We start from the raw sequence: 20473 nt of genomic DNA, 5'->3' as shown, positions 1-20473 counted from the left end.
TGGTGTTTTTGGAAAGCTGATTGGGGAGTTTAATCTTTTAGGATTTGTAAATAGGTGAATTTTAGACCAATGTTTTGACAGTAACAGGTGAGATAAACTAGAGGAATGTGCGGCAACAGCTCTATCTGATTTCTTGATCAAAGTGCAGAGTGTTGTTCAAGATAACTGAAAGCCCTTTGGCAAAATCTTAAATACTTTCATTCAAATTTGGGCTGACATGATACTGAAAGTGAGATTTTTTTTATGCAGTCTTAAATATGATGGACATAAAAAATTTGCAATGAAAAGACTATATATATATATATATATATATATATATATATATATATATATAAGAATTTTCATTTAATTTGTTACATTTTGTTACATTTTAGAATGTAAGAAAAAAACTTCAAGCAGAATTGATTATTATTAGATTTTCCCTGAATAATTAGAAATTATGAAAGAGTGGGACATTTAAGGATGACTCAGGTTGGACAGTTTGGAAGCAGAGAGTCTGAACTGATTTGAACAGAGGGGTAAAATAAATATTAGACATGGATTTTGATTGTAGAGATGAGGAGAAGAGGAAGATCACATAAAAAGTTCATGGATGATAATGGAGGTAGAAGATCTGCAGTGGTAAAAAGTAAATGTGAAGTTATTTGTGGATGCGACATATTTCAGTGGTCTTATGTTTAGGTTTATGGGAACATTTAGATTCAACATCTTCATCTTTAGACCAAAGAAACCTTCCAAAAAGCACTTTTCAACTTAAGTAAAAAACATAAAACAAAGGCCCCAAAGAAACAACACGCCCTCAGGAGTCACCTCTGCTCACTGGAATTAATGTCACTGTGACCACTTTGGCGTCTGTGTGCCCTCTAGTGTGACATTTTCCATCAATCTCCTGGAGTTCAGCGTGCGCCCTCCCTCCATCACCATCTAATCAAGCACAAAAAGGGGGGAACAAGTTATCTCAGCAGCTCTTTGTGCGTGAAAATTATCTGTAGGCTTGTGACGTGGGTCTTAATGAACTTTTGTGGGCCACGCCGCAGCTCAACACGCTGCTGCTGCCGTCCAAACTTGGTGGAGCTCCCTGCGGAGCTCCTGACTGAGCGCCTGCTGCCACATCAGGCGACACTTCACACTCAGCTGCCCTCCCCCCGATCAGGTGCGCCTTCAGGGGCCGTCCGGTGTGTGACTCTGGGATAAAGAGAGACCCTTTGGATGCGGCTGAGCACCTGCAAGGACACTGCGGACCGTCGCCTTTTCATTTTCTCTACTCGCATCCCTCTCCAGCCGCGCGTCGCTCATTCGGAAGGAGAAATTGAAAGATGAGCTCCTCTCTTCCCAAAAGCGAGTCGACCACCTCTCTGCTGCGGTCGTCGGGGCTCAGCCGCAGGGCTGCGCACCCTGATCACGCCGCCGCTCACCGGGTCTACCACCGCACTCACCATCATGAGCTTCACCGTCCTTCCAGAGCTGGAAGCAGCGAGGATGCGCCCTGGTCGGATGAGTGTGAGACGAGTGCGCGGAGACCACTCTGCCAGCCGCGACACGCCGAGTCTCGGCATTTAGTTGAGCATCACCGGGTGCAGAGGAGTTACTCCCAGCGGCAGCCGAGCCACCTGGAGGATGATTACGCTCAGGAGGAGGATGCGAGACACAGGGCGAGCCGGCTTCACCAGAAAGAGCGCAGCAAGTCCTCCAGATCCAAACCGCATCACCATCAGCATCATCAGCACCGCGATTCGCCTCCCGCAGAGCGCCTCGTCCACCACGACGACTCCCGGCAGGACAGGAGGACATCGCCGACTCCTTCTCTTCCAAAACCCCCCGACGAGGCGGATTTTCTCTTCGAACAGAGCGAAAGAGCCGTGAGTGGCTCCACTTCCACTCTCAGTTCGGACGCACCTGTCCGACCGGCATCCCGCCGCAAAGCCAAAAGACTGGGCTCGGCGTCAGAGTGCGACTCCAGCCTTCATCCCATAGTGAAGTCGGTGTTTGGGCAGGTAACTAAAACCTTTAATTACTTCAAAGTTTGCTTTAAAGTCCAGCTCACAGAAAACACACGAATGTGTTGGAGTTTGTTCAAGGAATAGTACACATTTTATTAGTTGGAACCTGAAGAACAACTTGAAGGACCAGGTTTTAGGGGGGAAAATTGACTCAGAATTAACAAAAAGACATACATTTTTAGTTTGCCTTTTAGATGACATTTAATTCATGGAAAAAGGGAAGAAAGATGGTCTTCATGCGGAAGAAAGATGGTCTCCTGTCAAAATGAGTTCAATGTAATCCCACTGTTCCTGACAGTCATGGCCAATCCATGATGGACTTTGATGCCCCAAGAGAACTTGTCTAAGCTTTAAAGTTTATGTAAGGCTCATCATTTAAAAAATAAACTTAACAAGGCTGTGCTATTCCCTGTGTTTTAGAAAAACAATAAAACATTTCATGTTTACTTGAGGAGACAACATAAGGCTTTGACTCTCCTCTTTCACTCTCTCTTCATTTGAAATGAGCCCCTAAGACCAAATGAGCATTTCAAAGAAATAACTCCCAGTTTATTCACTATAATCACCTTCTAGCACATTGTAATTGTCTCTTTTCATATTACCAACAGTAATGCAGGAAAACCTGTTAGAGAGATTGGGGTGGAAGACGTTTACCTTCCAGCAGAACAAGGACCCTGAATCTACAGCAAGAGCTGTAGTGGAATGATTTAAAGCATAAAATCCTAAATCAAGTCAATGATCTGTGATAAGGCTATTGGCCTTCTGCTTTGCTCTGTCTCTTCCCCTTCTCTAACCTTTTCTTGATTGATTACTATAAATTAAGACCACCAGAGTCACAAAATCTCCAAAAAACAAAACGCGCTTAGAAGTTCAGATATGCTCTCCATCCGTCCAATCTGACCTAATAAGTAATAAAAACAATGATTATCGCATCATGCATAAGCTTCACAGATCATCTTAGATTTACACAAAAACACTTTCAGGAACAGCTCAAGGTGTTATGCTAATATTTTAAAAATAATACTGCAAGGAAAAAAATAGGAATACAAGTAGTAACATTAATGTTCTGCTATATTTGGATGAATCCACCGTCCCACTGAAGTTCCCTGCAGCCCAGAAGGGAAGGGTAGTGAAAGTGTTGATTGCTCTGCAGGGGGTAAAAGGCTCTCAGGTGAGACGCAGGTGAAGCTGGAACCAGTAAAGGTTCAGCCAGCGGGTCGAGGCGGATTAAAAATGAATGTTGAAATCTGGGTGCAGCACGTGTCTGGTGTCCGTTCCTTTTTCATATCCTCCAATATGAATGCAGCGCCTTTCATCAAGACTGCCACCTGAGCAGCAAGCACCTTACCTGCTCTGTGGAAAATGTTTGCATAGACCAGAGCAGAAAAACAATAAGGGATAAAAGGAATTCATCCGCACATTCATAAAACATACCATACCGAGATATTTCCCTCGTTGCTCTGAAAGATCATGCAGCTGTACAGTAAGTTTTCCAGTCCCACCCTAATCTCCTCCCTCGCCTCTAATATCCTTCCCAGTCTTTTTCTTGCGTCATTAAAATCTGTCTTTTTTTGGCCGATGATAAAAAGCTCGAGAGGAGACAATTACCTCCCGGTGCGCTGATGTGTTCCTGAAATAACTCCTCAATCCAGGCCAAAGCTTCAATCAGTCTTAGGTGGTTCCTCTGAGGAAAAATCCATGCCACAGTGTGCTACATAAGGTCTCCAAAACTGCTGATGTCTGAGGAAAGAAGAGCTAATTAGACATTTATTAGATCATGTCTATAAATCAGTGTGTGAGTCTTTAATTGGTGTGCTAAATGAAGCGCGACTGAAAAACGTTGATTTTTGGTAGCAAGGAGAAATGTTGCTCCTTGAAATGATTTGATGCGGAGTGTCTGCGGTAAGCTACTGTCAACAATTTAAAAGATTCATAAAGTCTACATTTCCTAGCTCTTTGTAACATTGGAGATTGGGTCATGTCTCATTAGCATGCTCATTAGCATCCAATTGCAGGCAGGAGACAAGATGGCTGCAACAATGTAGCTAGTTAGCCATCTAGACACAAGCTGGGGTCTGATCATCCCCACCTGAGACTCCTGGAAGAGGGTGTATGATGCTGAAAGACCCGAAAAACCCAATGGTTCCAGAAACATCCCTGATGATTTGTCCAAATGCATCAGTGGATGGATTTGCTTATCAACCTGAAGAAACAGACACAATTCTTGGCTTCCAGATTAATTTGAAGCTAACTTGTAGTGCGAAAGCATCTAAGACTTCCACCATTTTGAAACAACGCCATCCTAGTGGTATGTACAATTAACATGTCATGAACCCATTGCCAATTTTGCATCAGTTATTTATATTGCAGTGGATCTGAAGTATTGAAGTTATGGATCACAGCAAGCTATGAATAGTGTGATGTATCTTAATATTCATTAATACAAACACAATACTGCAGAAACAAATATCTACAGTTTTTCACTCTTGAAGGAGCAGCCAATCAGCGTCAAGTAAAATAAATACCACATTTGGATTTGCAAACGCCAGCTAATATCATGTCAAGTACCATTACGCATAGGTATTTCAACTTCCCAATCTGCATTTTTTTTGGCATATTTCAGATATGCTTTGCAAATTATTTTATAAATAATTGAGCTACATTCCACAATAAAATCCTCAATCTTACAATATGAAACATGATCTCAGAGATCAAGATAAATACATACTGAAAGTTCGAAATAAGTGAAAAATATTTACTGTCAAAAGCCAAAGTTTATTTCACTACCAGAGATTTATAAAACATGTAAGTTGTTTGAAAAAGACAGACCATTGTAAGCGCAGCACCACTTAGATCATCAGTCATCAGATTCTAAGTAAATAACTCTCTTCAGGTTGTCATTATACCAAATCCAGACACAAAGAGAATCATCTACTTTAGGTAAGATATTAACTTCCTATACATTTTTAACTATTCCTTTAAAGTGTTACAGCAGATTTTAACCTCAGGATTAAAAAAGCAGATTATTTGCCTTGTGCACTCATTGCATTGTGAGGCATCAAACACAATCAGCATAAATTATGTGAAGGACTCTGAGAATGATGATGGGAATAAAACTGAAAAACAAATAAGATGCTTTCTCCTTGAAGAGATGCAGCAGCATCACTCAAAATCCAGGGTGAGATGTCAAACTCTGCAAACTCTTTCATTTCACATTTATGTAACATCCAGATCCCCATGCAATCTCAGCAGAACTCACTTGCAGGAAGTACAAAAAGCTATAAATAGCCCATCAAGACCTGATTATGAGACTGGAGGACAGCAGTGTTTTCTTTTGGGTATTACCAAAATAAAAAAAGAGGGGAAATACTTAAGCTTACACAGCAGATTAGTGAGTCAAGTACCTTTCCTGTGGCTCCCCAGAAACAAGTTTACAATCCACACCTTAAGATGCGATCATGAAGGGGTCATTGTAGCATTTTAAGTGCAATGGGGTGAACTATTTCACCCCATTGCAAGTAAAATAACTTAGAATCATTATACAATTTGAGTTTTCTAAAGTCTTGGTAACAATGTTCTTTTGGAGGAGAAGCAAAAGCTCACACTATCACTGCAATGAATAATGACCATGATATTTTTTTTGTTGTTGAGATATTTGTCCTTTATTCAAGCCAGAACTACATGATGTTTTGGTTTACAGCTAAATTGTTGTCTCATCTAGCCAAACCTATCATGTTTCAGATTTGAATGTATCTAACATAGAACATAGTGGTTAAGCGAATTAATGAAATAAGGAGAACTTACAAGGAGAAAAAACACAAAGAGAAGATTATGGGATGCAGTAGTGAATGGCAGAATTGAACTGAGACATAGAGAACTCCAACCCGATGTACAAAGAACGGAACTGTAGCATTTAGTGAAATTACGTTTGGGAAGGTAGGACAAATATCTATCTTTCCAGCTAATCAAATTCTGCAAACTCTCTCATAATGTAACATCGAGGTCTCTGTTCCATCCCAAACAGGAATCATGTTCTGCCAGAGTTTCTTTGTAAGTCTTACTTGAAAAAATTGAGCCAACTTGATAATTAACAGAGCTGAATAGTAATTCAAACAAATCCTTTAAGCATCGGCTGTGATGTTGCTCCAAGCTCCTGTCCTATATATATGTGCAGAAGCAATCAGCATTACAGGACAGTGAAGGTATTTGCAGACTATGATAAACTAGCAACGTCCTTCTTTTTATAATGCCAGATTCTGTATTCAAAGCAGACAAAAAATATAAAAAGCTCCAGCTTTTTAAATGATTCAGATAACAGTCGTGACTCTGTTTGTTCTCTTGAAGATGTTATGTTTATATATATATGAAAATGCTTAGATCTTTGGGAACCTTGCATGCTGTCAAGGAGTCGGAGTTGTGTAAAATAAAAATGCGGAAGAAAGCATGTGTTATCCAGCAGAGGGTGCAAGCACCTATAAGATAAAGCTTGCAGAATATATTTCAGAGTGCAACAGAGAGACTCGCCGTCCTCTGTGTCCCACGAGTGAACTCGGAAACGTTTCATGGTGGAAGGAACTGAAGAAAACACAAAAATTGGATAAACCAGGAAGAAAAATATATGCCTGCTCACAATGACAGAAGTCAGACTAAAGAGTATTTTCTCAATTCCTCACTTCTACAGTTAGTCCTTCTGCATTTGCAATCGATGGCGTTTTTTGTTTTTTTTTAACCTCTCTTCTATTTTTTTCGCTCCTTACAAAGCATCCTTTTTTCTCATTTTTTCCCTCGGTCGCTTGGGTCACCCTGACCTTGATGACGTCAAAGAATCCACTCAAAGAAATAAAAATCCATCTTTACCACACAGAGTATGGAAATTAAAAGAGAGAGCGAGAGGCTTAATCTCACGGCTGCATATGTTCTCAGTTTGTCTGGAGTGTAACAGGCTATTTTTAGACACAGTTGGGTATTTTTATATCTGTGCTGCCAAAGATGGAGGCAGAAAATTTACCCTATGGTGAAATCCACAAAATTAGGATCAGATCCCACGCACACACAATATACAGTTTGAATTTCTGCTTTGTTAAAAAAATGAATGTTTGTGGCAATCTGAATCTAAAATAAGAAACAAAAAAAAGACATAGATTTACTAAAAAAAACAAGAACAGAAATAGAGACACACTAGATGAAAACCACATCTAGGATGAAGTCTGATGTTTTGGTCAAATGTGATTTTAGTGGATCATTTGGATGAAAGTGTGACGTCTCAGCCAAAGCATGAGGAGATGACGCAAATGTGTTTTTTTTTTTTTCAATGCTGTTTATGATGACGGAAATGCACAGAGAGAAGGAATCTCATGGTCACATTATTTCGTCTCAGCTTCCACATGCACAGAGAAATGTAATTGCCTTCCTAGGAGGACAAATAGACCTAAAATACACAATGTAAGGTGCAAAATATATTTTTTCTTTCTCCTTTATAACACAAATTTAACAGCCAGCCAGTACCATGCAATAAAATGAATTTTATTGAGATTTTTTGCTTTTTAATCAACCGCCTTGCAAGTTAAATTAGGAATTGCGACTATAATGGAGGTTCATCTTCCAGCAGGACAATGACCTCAAATATACAAGCAGATGTACAATGGACGGTTTAGATTAAGAAAAACTCACATGCTACAATAGCTCAGTCAGAGTTCAGACCTAAATCATATCAAAGCCATAACTATATTTGCCTTAAGAATTTCTTCATCCATCCAATTGAATTTTGGTGTCACTTCCATGACCTCAAGTGTGTAAAATCGAACACCTGGACATGCAGACTGCCTCTACAAACACTTGTAAAAGAATGGGTTGCTTTTCCTGGGTGGTGCAGTCATTAATGTCCTCTTTTCTAAATATTCCACAGTCAAATGAGGTGCTACTGGTTATTACAAGAAAATCAACCAAGTGGTAGATAAAATCCAAGATTAGACGAAAGGCAACTTTCAGCAGAGTCGGTGGCTGAAGGACTTAAAACTTCATGCAGCTCAACAACATTGTGTAGATAGTTTTATGGAATGGGTTTGTAGCTGCATCCAAACCTTACATCACCAGATGCAACACAAAGAGTCAAATGTCAGATGTGAAGCGCTAAACCAGTGGGAAGAGTAGAAATATGGAGTGGCAAATCTTGCCTCTTTGTCAAGGGTAAATTTTGGTGCCGGGAAATGATTTTGTGGGTTTTTTTATGAACTTGACCCCTTGGTTCCAGTGTAAGGGAACTCCTAATGCTGCAGCATAGCAGCCTTGTTGGAACAGTTTGGGGTTTATGTCTTAATATTTCAACATGACCTTGTGCATCTTTACACAAAACAAGGTCCATAAAACCATTGATTAGCCAGTTTGGTGCACAAGAATTTGACTGGCCTGACCCCAATTCAGCAAAACCTCTTTGGGATGAATTGAAGTGGAGACTATCAGCCAAGCCTTCTTGACCAACACCAGCGTTTGACCTCAAAAATGTAATATAGAAGAATGGTCAAAATTTCCCATAAGTTCACTTCCAAACCTTGTAGAAAGTTTGTTTTTTCCCAGAGGATTTGAACCTGTTATTACCGAAAGGAGTGGGATAACATCACAGTGAACTGTATTAATTAAGAATGGGATGTAACTCAAGATCATCTAGGTGTGAAGGCAGACTGGCAAATATTTTGGCAGAACAAGATTTTAGACTAGATGTAGAGAGGTGGAAGAGACGCACTCCAAAAGATTGTAACTAAAGCATAACGTAGTTCTCCAAAGTATTTACTTAAGGGGAATAAATATGAATAAACTCTTCAAGAGTTTCATTTCCATTTAAGCACTACCTTGATCTATCACATAAAATCTAAATAAATACATAAAAGTCGTGAGATGTGAAAAAGTTGAAGGGCTGTAGACTCAAATTTCAAATATTTCTTCTTATAGTGAGTGACCTGTTGTTTATTTCCTAATGCGCCTGAAACATTTAATGAAGTCTATTACAAGCAGCTTCTAAGTTAGATCCTAGAATCACTGCTATTTTGCAGGATGCTGTTACTATGCTGTGTCCAACAGTTATGTAAGATAGCAATCATGATTTTCTGAGTTAGTGAGTGAGTAAAATCCAGTAAGGAGAAGAAAAAAACTCCACAAAAAAGAAATAAAGAGAGAGAAAGAGATGGAAATGAAGCCCTCACACTGTGGTGTGACATTATAAGAGCTGACGGCTCCTGTATCTGACGTCTGATGTGTTCTGAAGTTCACAATGAGCCTCCGGTGAGAGGCTGGATGAATCATCTGCAGAGCAACAAAGAGGACGCTGAATGGGAGCTTAGATCTGAAATGACTCCGGCGTGAATGTGTTTATTAGAACAGGAGCGAACAGACAAGGTCGAGCAGGAGAAGAGAATATTAGGTGGCTGCAGTGGCTGCAGTGGCTGACGCTGGCGTTACCTGCGGAGTTGAGACAGTGGCGGACGGCTTTTTGAAGAGAGGATGCTTTTACTGCGTGTGGCACAGCAGAAGGCAGAAGAGGAGTTTGGACCTTCTAAAATAAATCAACAAGTTTGAAACTATAAAGTTGATTTAAGATCAGTGAAAAAAAATAATTACATAGGAGCATGATTTTCTTTGAATCCAAAAGTTAATTGAAAACTCAGTCTAGTCATAATTTCAACTCACATGTGAAACTTGAAATCACATAGTGAGCACATGAAATACAATACATTAATTGGTGAACCTTGCTAGATGTTCAAAGTAAAATCAACCTTTAAGCAGCAGCATAATCTAAATAAATGTTTTACTTTGCCACAGTTTGTGTCACTCAAAACATCTCCTATAAAATGTATAATTTTTATTACTTTTTTTTAAGTTGATCATAGTGCCTGAAATTATTTCAACAGTAATCCACAGCTTCTAATTACATATACAAGCAGACAAAGGCCCGCTTTATTTTTTAAGCAGAAATAAAGTGAACAGGGATCTCTGTAAGGTGAATATTTGCTATTTGATAGGAATTAGGCTTGTAAATAAATACTCAGAAGCATTTAAAGAAAGTTGTTGATGATAATTAAAATAATTAATAATGATGTGGTGATTCTTATTACATCACCTGAAAAAGAATCAGTATTGGTGTTACTCTTTACAGATGCACACACATAGCAATGTAGGAAGAATGAGAATTTAAACCTAATTTCAAAGTTACTGAGCTTTTGGCTGAACTTAAGACAGATTTCCCTCAGGTTTCTCCAAATGTATCTGTCAGAGTTGACACCTATTAACACAGATTAAATAAAACACAGATTAAATAAAACAGGAAAGACAAGAGAAAGTTAGATTCTGAATACTCACGAGGAGAGCAGACAGAGATGTGCTTTCAGTTACAAATCTCCTACTGCTCTGAAAGCACATTTGCCTGCCCCTCTCTTTGTATTGTCTTTAGGATCCCTAATCACAGAGAGCGCTGTAACTCTAAAGGGAGGGGGAAAGACACTTCATCACACAGTTACAGCGCCAATGATTATCACTAACTAGCAACACAATCTATCTTAACCTAGATTATCCAGTTTCTGACATGGGGTCAAACAGAGCCAGTTGTACATCTTCACGGTGATGGTTTTACAGCTATCTAACAGCTCAAAGCAGGGCGTTCTGTGAAGAGCTGCTGTCACTGCTCTTCTTCAGAGAGGCCCTCTGAGAAAGGAAATCAGAGTGTTTAACAATACAGGAACATTTCTTAAAAGATATGACTAAACAAATAAGAATACATAAGGTAAGAACATTATAAAAGTATAACAAATATTAGAAAATAATATAATTTACCTAACAGTATCATTAAACTTGGCCCCTTTTGTTTTAGTAATAAAAAAGGTCTTTTTGAACATCATAATACTGTTATTCAGTATGATGCTGATAAAGAGATGTCTTCATCTCCGTGGTCCGTCTTTGTTGTGTCCATACTTATACTATTGTTAGCGCAGCAAAACCAAGCATGTTTCCTCTTGGAAGAAGTAGGTAGAACATGCATAACAGAAGTATTTCTGGAGCTGCCAAACACAAGAGCAAGAGAATGAAAAGAAAGCAGGTGTCTGGCAGACTGATCAAACCTTCCTCTATAGATAACCTCACCTATTGCTTCTGGCGAAACGCTGCCATCTTGTGTGCAAATTATCCAATCTCACAGACACGAAGCAGTCAATAACACACTTCCTTTCCTATGCAAAATAACAATATTCTGAGAGCAGGAATTTTTTTACAGACAAACCATCAAAATTAAACACTAAAATGTGTGGGGGGAATCAAATGAGGACTAAATCCCTAAAATAATTTAAAGGTTTACGTGAAGGAACTGAAATAGACGCCACAGTACAAACAAAATCTTTAAAAGACCTTCTGGAGCCTGAAAAACCTTAAACCTTTCAAGAAAGCCTTACATCCTAATCACTGAATAAAAGGAAATGATTTTTGGCTCATAGTAAATAAGCTATGCTGTGTAAGCTAAAGACATTCTGGAAACTAAAACAACAATGTAAATGTTGTCATCAAAACTGTAATTTATTTTTCTATTCAAAGCTGCATTGGAATAAATATTCTGTTTTTACATTTACTCCTTCCAACTGCTGGTGTTAGAGATGCTCTATATATTCAGCATTTATCCTCTGTGGTAAATGTGTATGTTTGCGTGTGTGTGCGTGTGTGAATGTGTAAAAGACAAACTGCCGGCGAGCATTTCTTTCCCTGTCTGTGTGTGTTTGCGTTTGCACGTGCTGCTCCGCTCGTCTCTCCGTCAGGGTAATTCGGCATCCGTGTGTAATTTCTTTACCATTTTGGCTTTGATCTGAATCCGAGCCCTGAAGCTTATCATGACTTTGTGTTGCCTCCGTGTAGTCGGGGATGGATGCTGGGGGTAGAGTCGGAAAAGGGGTGGAGAAAAGAGACAGAGAGAGAGAGAGTTTTATTTTTAGCTTCCTAGCCCCACATCCAAGTGTGTTTAATCAAGTGTGTGTGCGTGTGTTTGCGTGTTTGGATTAGTGTCTTTAGCCTCTTGGTCAGAAGAAGGTAATATGCTTGTCCGAAAGAACTTTGTCAGGCACATTTGTACAAAGATGGTTTAAAAGTGTGGCGTTAGCAGGAGTTTGGGAGGCGGATGGGGGGTGTGCGGGGAAAAAGAGCAAGACTGACGGACACACAACGAGAGACAGCGAGGGTAGAGGGGAGGGAGGGAAGACACTGTAGGAGAGGAGAGGATGGAATGAATAAGCAATCCTGCTTTTCCACTTTAGGCACTCGCATCTTCCACTGATCACATGCATGCTTCCTCTCCCTGATAATCTTTGTTCTCCTAACCTGTCCTTTATTTTGTCTCAGCCTCCGTCTCCTCGTGCCGTCCAGCAGGTCCTCCTTTGTCCTTCTCCTCGTATTTCCTCCGTCTTTCCCCAAATGTCCCTTTATGTCAGTCAGTAACCCACTGAACCTTTTTCCCCTTTCTGATCCTTCTACTCCAATGCATGCCTTGACACCCATCCAAACATGCATGCAGACAAGTGCACTCACAAACAGACACAGTAGCACAGTTAGAGGTAAAACATAAAGGACAGGGAGATTTTGTTGCCTTTTTTTGTTGTTGTTTTCTTTTTGCAATGGGAAACTCTGTAAAGTCACTAAAAAATTTCACCAAGAAGGTAAGCTTCGCTCTGAGGTTTTTCACCCTGTGGTCGTCTCCCTTTGACTCCCCCTGACCCTCAGTGCATGTTTGTGTAATGGTGTGTCACCAACTGGATCAGTGGCTGTAATATTTGACTCAATCCCTCCTGACTGATCCCTCTGTTCATTTCGATACTTTAGTCCCCAGCTGTAGCTATAAAGTCAAATCAAACAGGGGATTGGTGTAGAATTAGCGTCACAGCTTGTTGACGCCATGACTTTTAGTCAGGATAGTTGACACAGGATTGTTTCGCAGCATTTGTCCTGCAGCGTTGGTTAGCGCTTGAGATCTTTTCATGATTAGGATCATGTCATCAGACCTAAAAGCCTTAAATTCCTCTTGTATTGTAAGCAGCTTCTTATTACTATCAGAGTCTGTCAGATAAAAATCTATAACCAGAATTTAATCACAGTGTCCCCCCCCCCCCCGAAAAAAAAACCATCAAACCTAACAAATTCATCTCATTACTTGCTGCTCTGGTTGTGTCATCCTTATGCTTGAATGCACTCTCATCATAGCATCCTATTTGCAGCTGCACATCCTTGAGAAAGCACAATATGACAAGCAACTGTTGATGCCATCTGTTCGAGGAGCGCTGCAGAGTTTCTCCTCACTTTCTTCTTCTGATGTGTGCATGTGTAGATGTGCTTTTTTTTTTACTCTTCTTGTTAGATTATATAACTGGCACGAGGCTTCATGGTACTTTTCTGGCAGAATGTAGCCCTGCTCCATGCATCGCTTGCTCAGATTACCCAGTGGGCATCCGTTCCTGTGGCGAGAACTGTAGGAATGCACAAATTGGCATTAGGACTGGCATGGTGACAGATGGAGTGTGAAGGTTGTTTGTAGGATGTCATACAAGTAAAGGAATGTTTCATCTGCCTGTGTTTGCGAGCTCATGTCAGAGAGAGTTTAAGCAGCGGATAAATGGATGCTCGGTTATTCTCCGAGATGTTGAGTCAGTTGCTTTTACAGTTTCTCGTTGATCCTCTTTTGTGGTTTTTAGAGCAGAACCCCCACATTTAATGTTCTGAATTTAATAAAAGCTGTGAAATGTTGCCTTTATGCTCCAGTATAATGATGGTAGGAGCGTTTTTGATTTAATCTACAGGAATCTTCCACTCTGAGAGGCAGTGATTGTTTTTAATTAACCTGCAGCTCTCACACTAATTGAGACGGCCACTGAGAGAACAACATCTGCCCGCTGGTTGATTGGCTAATTGGTAATTATAATTTCACGGCTAAGTGAAATTTTACTTCATCGTTTAGGACAAACAGGATTGGTTTACAAAAAAGAAACAAGACAAGAAGATTGAATTGCAAATATGTTAATGTGAGATTTTAGACAATAATGCCTTGCTGAAGTGGCTGAGATCAAAGCATGTTTATGCTTGACAGTGGCCCAGTCAAAGTCAGGATCTGTGGCAAGCCGTTAAAATTTCTATTTAGACGTTACCTGTCGAATCCAACTGAGCTGACAAAAAGCTCAAATGTATAAATATATTTCCAAAAAGCTCTATTCAGTGCAGACATTTTGAAATAAAGCGCCTACAAAGAGCTTGGTACAACATTCAAAAGATAAATCAAAAATTTTTCAATCCTGTTAGAGGCATTTTTCAATGTTGCAGTTCACAACATACAATACCTTAAATGTTTTAGAAGAACGACACAACAGTTTTTAACTCCAAAATGGTTGGGTAATTCTCAACTAATTCCACATAATGTGAAGATTTACCACCGTTTTACCAAGCAGGATGGTAATGCACAAGTCAGATTCATTTATGGCATCAGTTGCCTTGTCATAATATGTTACACCCTGTTTTGTTTGACTGGGCTCTTTCATCCATCATAACCTGAATTCACACTTTCCTGATTTGACATGTGTCAGTCCACAGTCACCCCCCCTGCACGCCCTTTGAACCCGTTACCCCGTTCCACTTCCACCCGACTCCTTGTTGACACCACACCTCAACAAAATGAGTCACAGTCTCTACCCCTGTCTTTACCTCTGCTCCCATTTCTGGCCCCTCACCCTGGATGCTGCTCCAGGACAAGAAGAAGAACTACAAAGCAGTGCAGTCCAGTGAGGAGGGGGGATCTGGGGGGGGCCATCTTGAGCCACTAGTAGCCCTGGCCCAGAACGGAGCCAACATGCACAACGTGCTGGGGCCTGCATGCATCTTTCTACGCAAGGGCTTCGCTGAGAGCCGGCTGGCTGTACGTAAGTCCAGAACATATAAAGTGCATGCAATCCAAAGGAGATTAGCACAAAATGCAGTTTATGCACAATAACCACCAGCAGAAGATTTTATGATCACAATACACTGATGTATAAGCATTTGACAAATGTGGTGTTGCTCAGAGGATGGCGTTTGGGGGACTTGAAAGTCTCACATGGACGGAGTGTTCTTGGTTGCTGGAAACGAGACAGAACAGTGTGTGTGTCTGCGTGGTGTGTATTTGAGTCTAACAAGCTGGGTACTTGAGTAAGAAAATGGAAAAATACAAAGAGGGGCTATGGTATTAATTGTAATACACCTTTCCTGGTCATTATTTCTTTTCATGCTCCTGCAGAAATGCATAAAAATATGTAGATTTTTTTTTTTGGTTTTTAGTGAACAAATTGTCAGATAGCATTCTGAGTGAGTCAATAAAATAAATAGATTTTGCGTAGAATTCACAGAGGCTCTCAAAAGCTTACATACTCTTGTTAAAAGTGCAGGGTTTTTAATCTTCTTCACACTTATCACTCGTGTGACAGAGCTAACAAAAGGACGAGCTAGGCTAAGGGATCTTAGAGCAAATGAGAAAGTAGCACAAAATTAAATTCAACAACCATAAATAGAAGCTAACATATTTTTTTGTGAATTAATTCATGAACAAGTCAGTTTTAACCAGAATCAATCATCTCTCTGCTTAGAAAGCTTATAATTATCCAAGTTAACATCAGCATCAATAGAATCTAAAATTTTGATGATCTAACCAGAATCCAAGATGCAATCCGACAGAATCTGACCTGAAGAGGGATTTAGATAGGAGATAGACTGTTAAATTATTATATTACAGTCTAATAGATTTAGAGAACATTTGTAAAATGAAGTGGCCAACTTTTAGTTACGATTTAAGACGCTGACAGATTCCTAATGAAAAAGATTAAAAAGCTGCTTTAACAAAAAAAAAAAACAATGAAAAACCAGGCATTTTAACAGGAGCATACACTTATGAGAGCCACTGTACGTATGTATACATTATACCAGCTGAAAAACAAAACATTTATTCCTCACACAGTGAAAATGAAATGTTACAAATCCCATATTTCTGATGTTTGTCTAATTTCTTTTGTTCCATATGTCAAATTTTACCCGACTGCCAAGAGACTCTCAGCGTGTTTTCATCTCTTTGTGATCTTACGGATGAGCTCCTCCTGTCCAGCTGGAAGCAAAACCGAAAACTGCTGGCACACATCCAAAAGTCCTTATTTTTGGTTTTTTTATTTTTTTATTTATTTTTTGCAGTGTCACGTTGTGTGAGGAATGAGGAAAGTTGGCAAGAGTTTAAACATGTCAGCCACAGTTTGGGTGATAACCTTGCATTGTGATTTCTTTACAGGACCGAGAGCTGAGGCCAGAAGAGCTGGACGGTATGTCAGACAACAACGTCAATCAAGTTTAAAGATGTACTTTAAAATAAAGCTGTTACTTTTTACTGCTGTGCTACAATCTCACATCTTAAATTGTGGAGGAATCCAATCTCTTATTTGAGTACATTCCGTCTCAAACCAAGAAAAGTAATAAAAAAATCCTAATAATTCATGAATAATAAATGTAAATTTAGGTATATTTTACCACATAAACTTATCAGTTTGCCCTGGAATTTCTTATAAACGTGAAGCAATGGCCTGTTTCTGTTTGGGACTCTCCATAAATGGGAAAGATTAGAGAACATATTAGTAACGTAAGGATTTTTAGATACTGACTTCAACTTCCCAACATTTACAAATTCTGGACAATTCAAGTTTATTTTCCCACTACATGACAGCCATGAGAACCGCAGCAAAACTAATAATGCACATTATTTAAAGACTTTTTAAAAGGCTTTTCTACACACATTTACCAGAGTTGTTGATAATTGTGAACAAAGCTTTATTTATAGCAGAATAAACAATCCAAATGAGCAATTTCTGAAATATTTTCATCAAATTTTATGACGTATTTTTTGTCCCCAGAGTTGCGTGAAGCATTCAAGGAGTTTGACAAAGATAAAGACGGATTCATTGGCTGCAAAGACCTGGGGAACTGCATGCGGACGATGGGATACATGCCAACAGAGATGGAGCTGATAGAACTGAGCCAGCAGATCAACATGAACCGTAAATGTTTTGTCTCGTTTTATTTCCTCCTGACATAAAGTCCAACACTGGCTTATCTTCTGCTTCACGTCGTAGCTTTGTGGATTTTTTATTTTTTTTTGCATGTGACGTGGATTTGAGGTTAACTCTTGTTTTCCTACAGTGGGAGGACATGTTGACTTTGAGGACTTTGTTGAACTTATGGGGCCCAAACTTCTGGCTGAAACAGCCGACATGATCGGAGTAAAGGAGCTGAGAGACGCCTTTAAGGAGGTGAGGAAGATGCCTCTGCTGTGTGACACTTAACTCAGGACTAATTGGCATAACATCTGTGTGCATAAATTGCTGAAAAATATTTGTACCATCTTGTAAAATGAAACGAGTAAAACCAAGTTGCTTTCATATTTGTAGCAGAGGTATTCCCTATTCTTTATGCAACGCATTATATTTGCTTAAGAGACTTAAGAGATAAACAAAGAACAGAAGAAAGGCTACAAAAAGAAAAAAATACACCCAAGAAGTTACACCAGCTGCTTATTTTAACAATCGATTTCCTTATTTTCAGTTTGACACCAACGGTGACGGCCAGATCAGCACAGCCGAACTCAGAGAAGCAATGAAAAAACTGTTGGGACAGCAGGTACGGAGCCGCTCCGAGAGACTGCCCTCCTCTCGGCGTCTCTCCATCAATCAGTGTCCGACTGATTTCTGCCCGTCTCTTCTCACATGCAAATTTAGTCTGAGTGTGTGCCACAGAAGTTGACACTTTCCTCTCGACTTTACCAGGTTGGACACAGAGATCTGGAGGAAATTCTTCGTGACATTGACCTAAACGGAGATGGACATGTAGACTTTGAAGGTGAAAGAGCTAATATGTACTTATATGCACATGTGAAAATATAACACATGTAGTAGTTATGATCTGGATCTACATTTTGTGGTAGTTTCCAAAAGTTGTGTGTTTATTTATGCACACAGATGCATTTATTTAAAATGAGTGTGTGTCTATCTCGTGGTGACACGTTCTTGGTTTTGGAGTGAAGGGGTGAAGGATGAATGAGTTAGTTCATCTACAAGGCCACAAAGATTAAAGATTCAAAGATTACCACCAGAGAAAAAGATGGATAAACATAAAGTTTAAAAATAAAAATCAAGAATTAATAAACTGTTTAATTTTTATACTTTCATTCTCATGACGTTTTGCAGGCATTTCATTAAATGTTTATGTCTAATGGTCAAATGTTGACATTTAACTTTTTGAAGTTTGCATATAGTATTCACAAAATCTGTTCTGTATTTTTGTGTGCAAGTATTTAATATATTCTGAATTTAAAACTTTTTTTGACCGTTATTTTTGTAGCTTAGCTAATGCATCATAGGAATTAATCAGGTGTTTGACAATAAGTAGACAAATAAAAAAGTTGAACAACAGTGAGACTGAAGAGGGACATAGAAAATAGGCACATTAAATCAGAAAATAAAATGATGGATGAATTTTGACTGTATTTTTTAAGGTTTTGTTTATTTTTGTTTTAAAGATGCAGCAACAGCCGTGGGAATATAATGTTAAGTGTAATAATTAACTTAAGAGGTTACGTCAAGCTACTGCAAGGCTTCAAAGTGTTGAAATTAAAGCCATAAAATAGTTTAAATAATTTAATGAATAAAATAATCAAATTGCTATTTACGTTCAACATAGAAGGTAAAAAAAAAATTAAATCAACAAATAGTGAAGTTTTGAAATTCAGGTATTATCTATTTAAAACAAAATTAAATTTTCGCGTTAATCTGTGCTAACAATACATCCTTTTCTCCATAACTCCCAGAATTTGTTCGAATGATGTCCCGATGAGTTCGGCTGCGACGTTGCATCGGACCTGGATCCTCAGCTGGAGGAGCGCGGAGAAAGTCTGGCGAAGAAAACCGAATTTCTCTGAACTGTGAAGACGGCAAAAACATATCAACCTTGCCCCAAAACTGCCTCGCTTGAGCGGCTGACGAGTCCAGCCGGGAGCCTCACTGTTAATAACACGCTGCTGCTGTTCCTCCGAGCATAAACAAAACCGACGGCTGCACTCGTGACTTTTCCAGAGTACATTTTTAAAACACGATTTCCTTTAATAGCTGCAACATTTCTATGTTTTTACCGACGCAATGGGTAACGGCGGATGTGATGTTTGAGATACTTTCTGCAAACACCAACAGCCTCTTATTACTGACTGTAGCAATTAAGAGTAATTATATTTAACACAGCGGCGCGAAGCAAAGCGACACAAAGCGCAGCGCAATCTGTTTTAAATGCAGAGGTTATATGAAGCACAGACGCAAAAAGCAATATATTCCATGTCATCTCGTCATGTCTGCGTGCGCGTTTTGTGTATTGTTGATGTTTAACGTCGATACGGTCTACAGAAAAATCAGATATTTGTTTGGTGAGTATGTATAACGTAGCAATGACTTTTCTGTGACATACATGTGCAACTCCTAGTGTGCAGAATACATTCATTTAGCTGCAGTCCTGTAAGAAAAACATCATTAGTACCAGAATAAGCTTTTGATTATTTCTATGTTTGGTTATTACTTGCATGAATAGCAATGAAGTATGTGATCAGAACGTCGTCACTAATTGTCACTGAGGAAGTCAGCAGGTTAGTTAATAAGTGATGGTTTTTAGGTGTCATGAAAGTGTTTTATTTTGGGGATTTTGTTAAGTTTTCTTATTTCAAAAGCCAAAATGTTCCCTTTTGGTGCAACGTTTGTCAGCATTATATACCTCAAAGTGAGCTGAAACATAAATGTCCTCCGTTCTCCTCCCTAAACACATTCCAGTCTCTGAAACCTGTGTTACTACTTTATTATCAGTAAATGTAAGGAAGCAAGATGAGCTTCTTATGCAAAAAGCCAAAGAACGTTTACAAAACCTGATTTAGTTTAATAAGTAAAGCCGGGTCAGCTTTGACTGTTCAAGAATAAACATGAGAGAATATGCATGTTTGTTGATCTTGAGATATATTTGAAAAAAGAAATCCAACTTTGTTATTTTTATGTGTCTTAACTGTGTGAAACTATGCATGGCAAAACTACTGCAATTTGTAGCAGAATATTTAAAAATAAAGATATTTCAATTGGAAAATGTGTGTTTATGTGACACACAATTTGCATTTTATTTTTATTTGATATTGAAATTACACCATTTTTAAGCTGAACGTACTAATCATAAATATTGTAAACCATTGAAGTTTAAACCTTAATGTGGCTAGAAAAATATGTTTCAAACAGTTTAAACTGTGTAAATATCCTTATTAATCCTTATAGAAAGACAGATCCACCTTTTTGTTCTCACTGAATTTAAATCAGACCAAACTTTTCTTGTTTTGGGTCAGAGAACTATCAAAATTATTTTAATTTGCTAAATGTCACAAC

At 39.0% G+C, this 20473-nt stretch overlaps 1 protein-coding gene across 3 annotated transcripts; it reads left to right on the top strand.

The window, feature by feature from the left end:
- The first annotated feature begins 420 nt into the window (after positions 1 to 420).
- On the top strand, positions 421 to 20183 carry cabp1b (calcium binding protein 1b). 3 transcript variants are annotated; one of them, XM_008424158.2, is made up of 8 exons: positions 421 to 1994; positions 14752 to 14919; positions 16312 to 16342; positions 16928 to 17071; positions 17214 to 17323; positions 17616 to 17690; positions 17837 to 17909; positions 18877 to 20183. In XM_008424158.2, exons 1-8 carry the CDS (start codon positions 1317 to 1319, stop codon positions 18900 to 18902), a joined length of 1305 nt encoding a protein of 434 aa, XP_008422380.1. In that variant the 5' UTR covers positions 421 to 1316; the 3' UTR covers positions 18903 to 20183. The 3 variants fall into 3 exon arrangements, with proteins under 3 accessions (XP_008422380.1, XP_008422382.1, XP_008422383.1); XM_008424161.2 differs by lacking the exon at positions 421 to 1994 and adding an exon at positions 8883 to 12679; XM_008424160.2 differs by lacking the exon at positions 14752 to 14919 and having other exon boundaries at positions 423 to 1994.
- The last annotated feature ends 290 nt before the right edge of the window (positions 20184 to 20473 follow it).

This window comes from Poecilia reticulata, linkage group LG12 (genome assembly GCF_000633615.1).
Source record: "Poecilia reticulata strain Guanapo linkage group LG12, Guppy_female_1.0+MT, whole genome shotgun sequence".
In the NCBI taxonomy this organism is placed as follows: Eukaryota; Metazoa; Chordata; class Actinopteri; order Cyprinodontiformes; family Poeciliidae; genus Poecilia; species Poecilia reticulata.
Note: the sequence above shows the minus strand (reverse complement) of the source record. Positions and strands in the feature narration are given on the sequence as shown.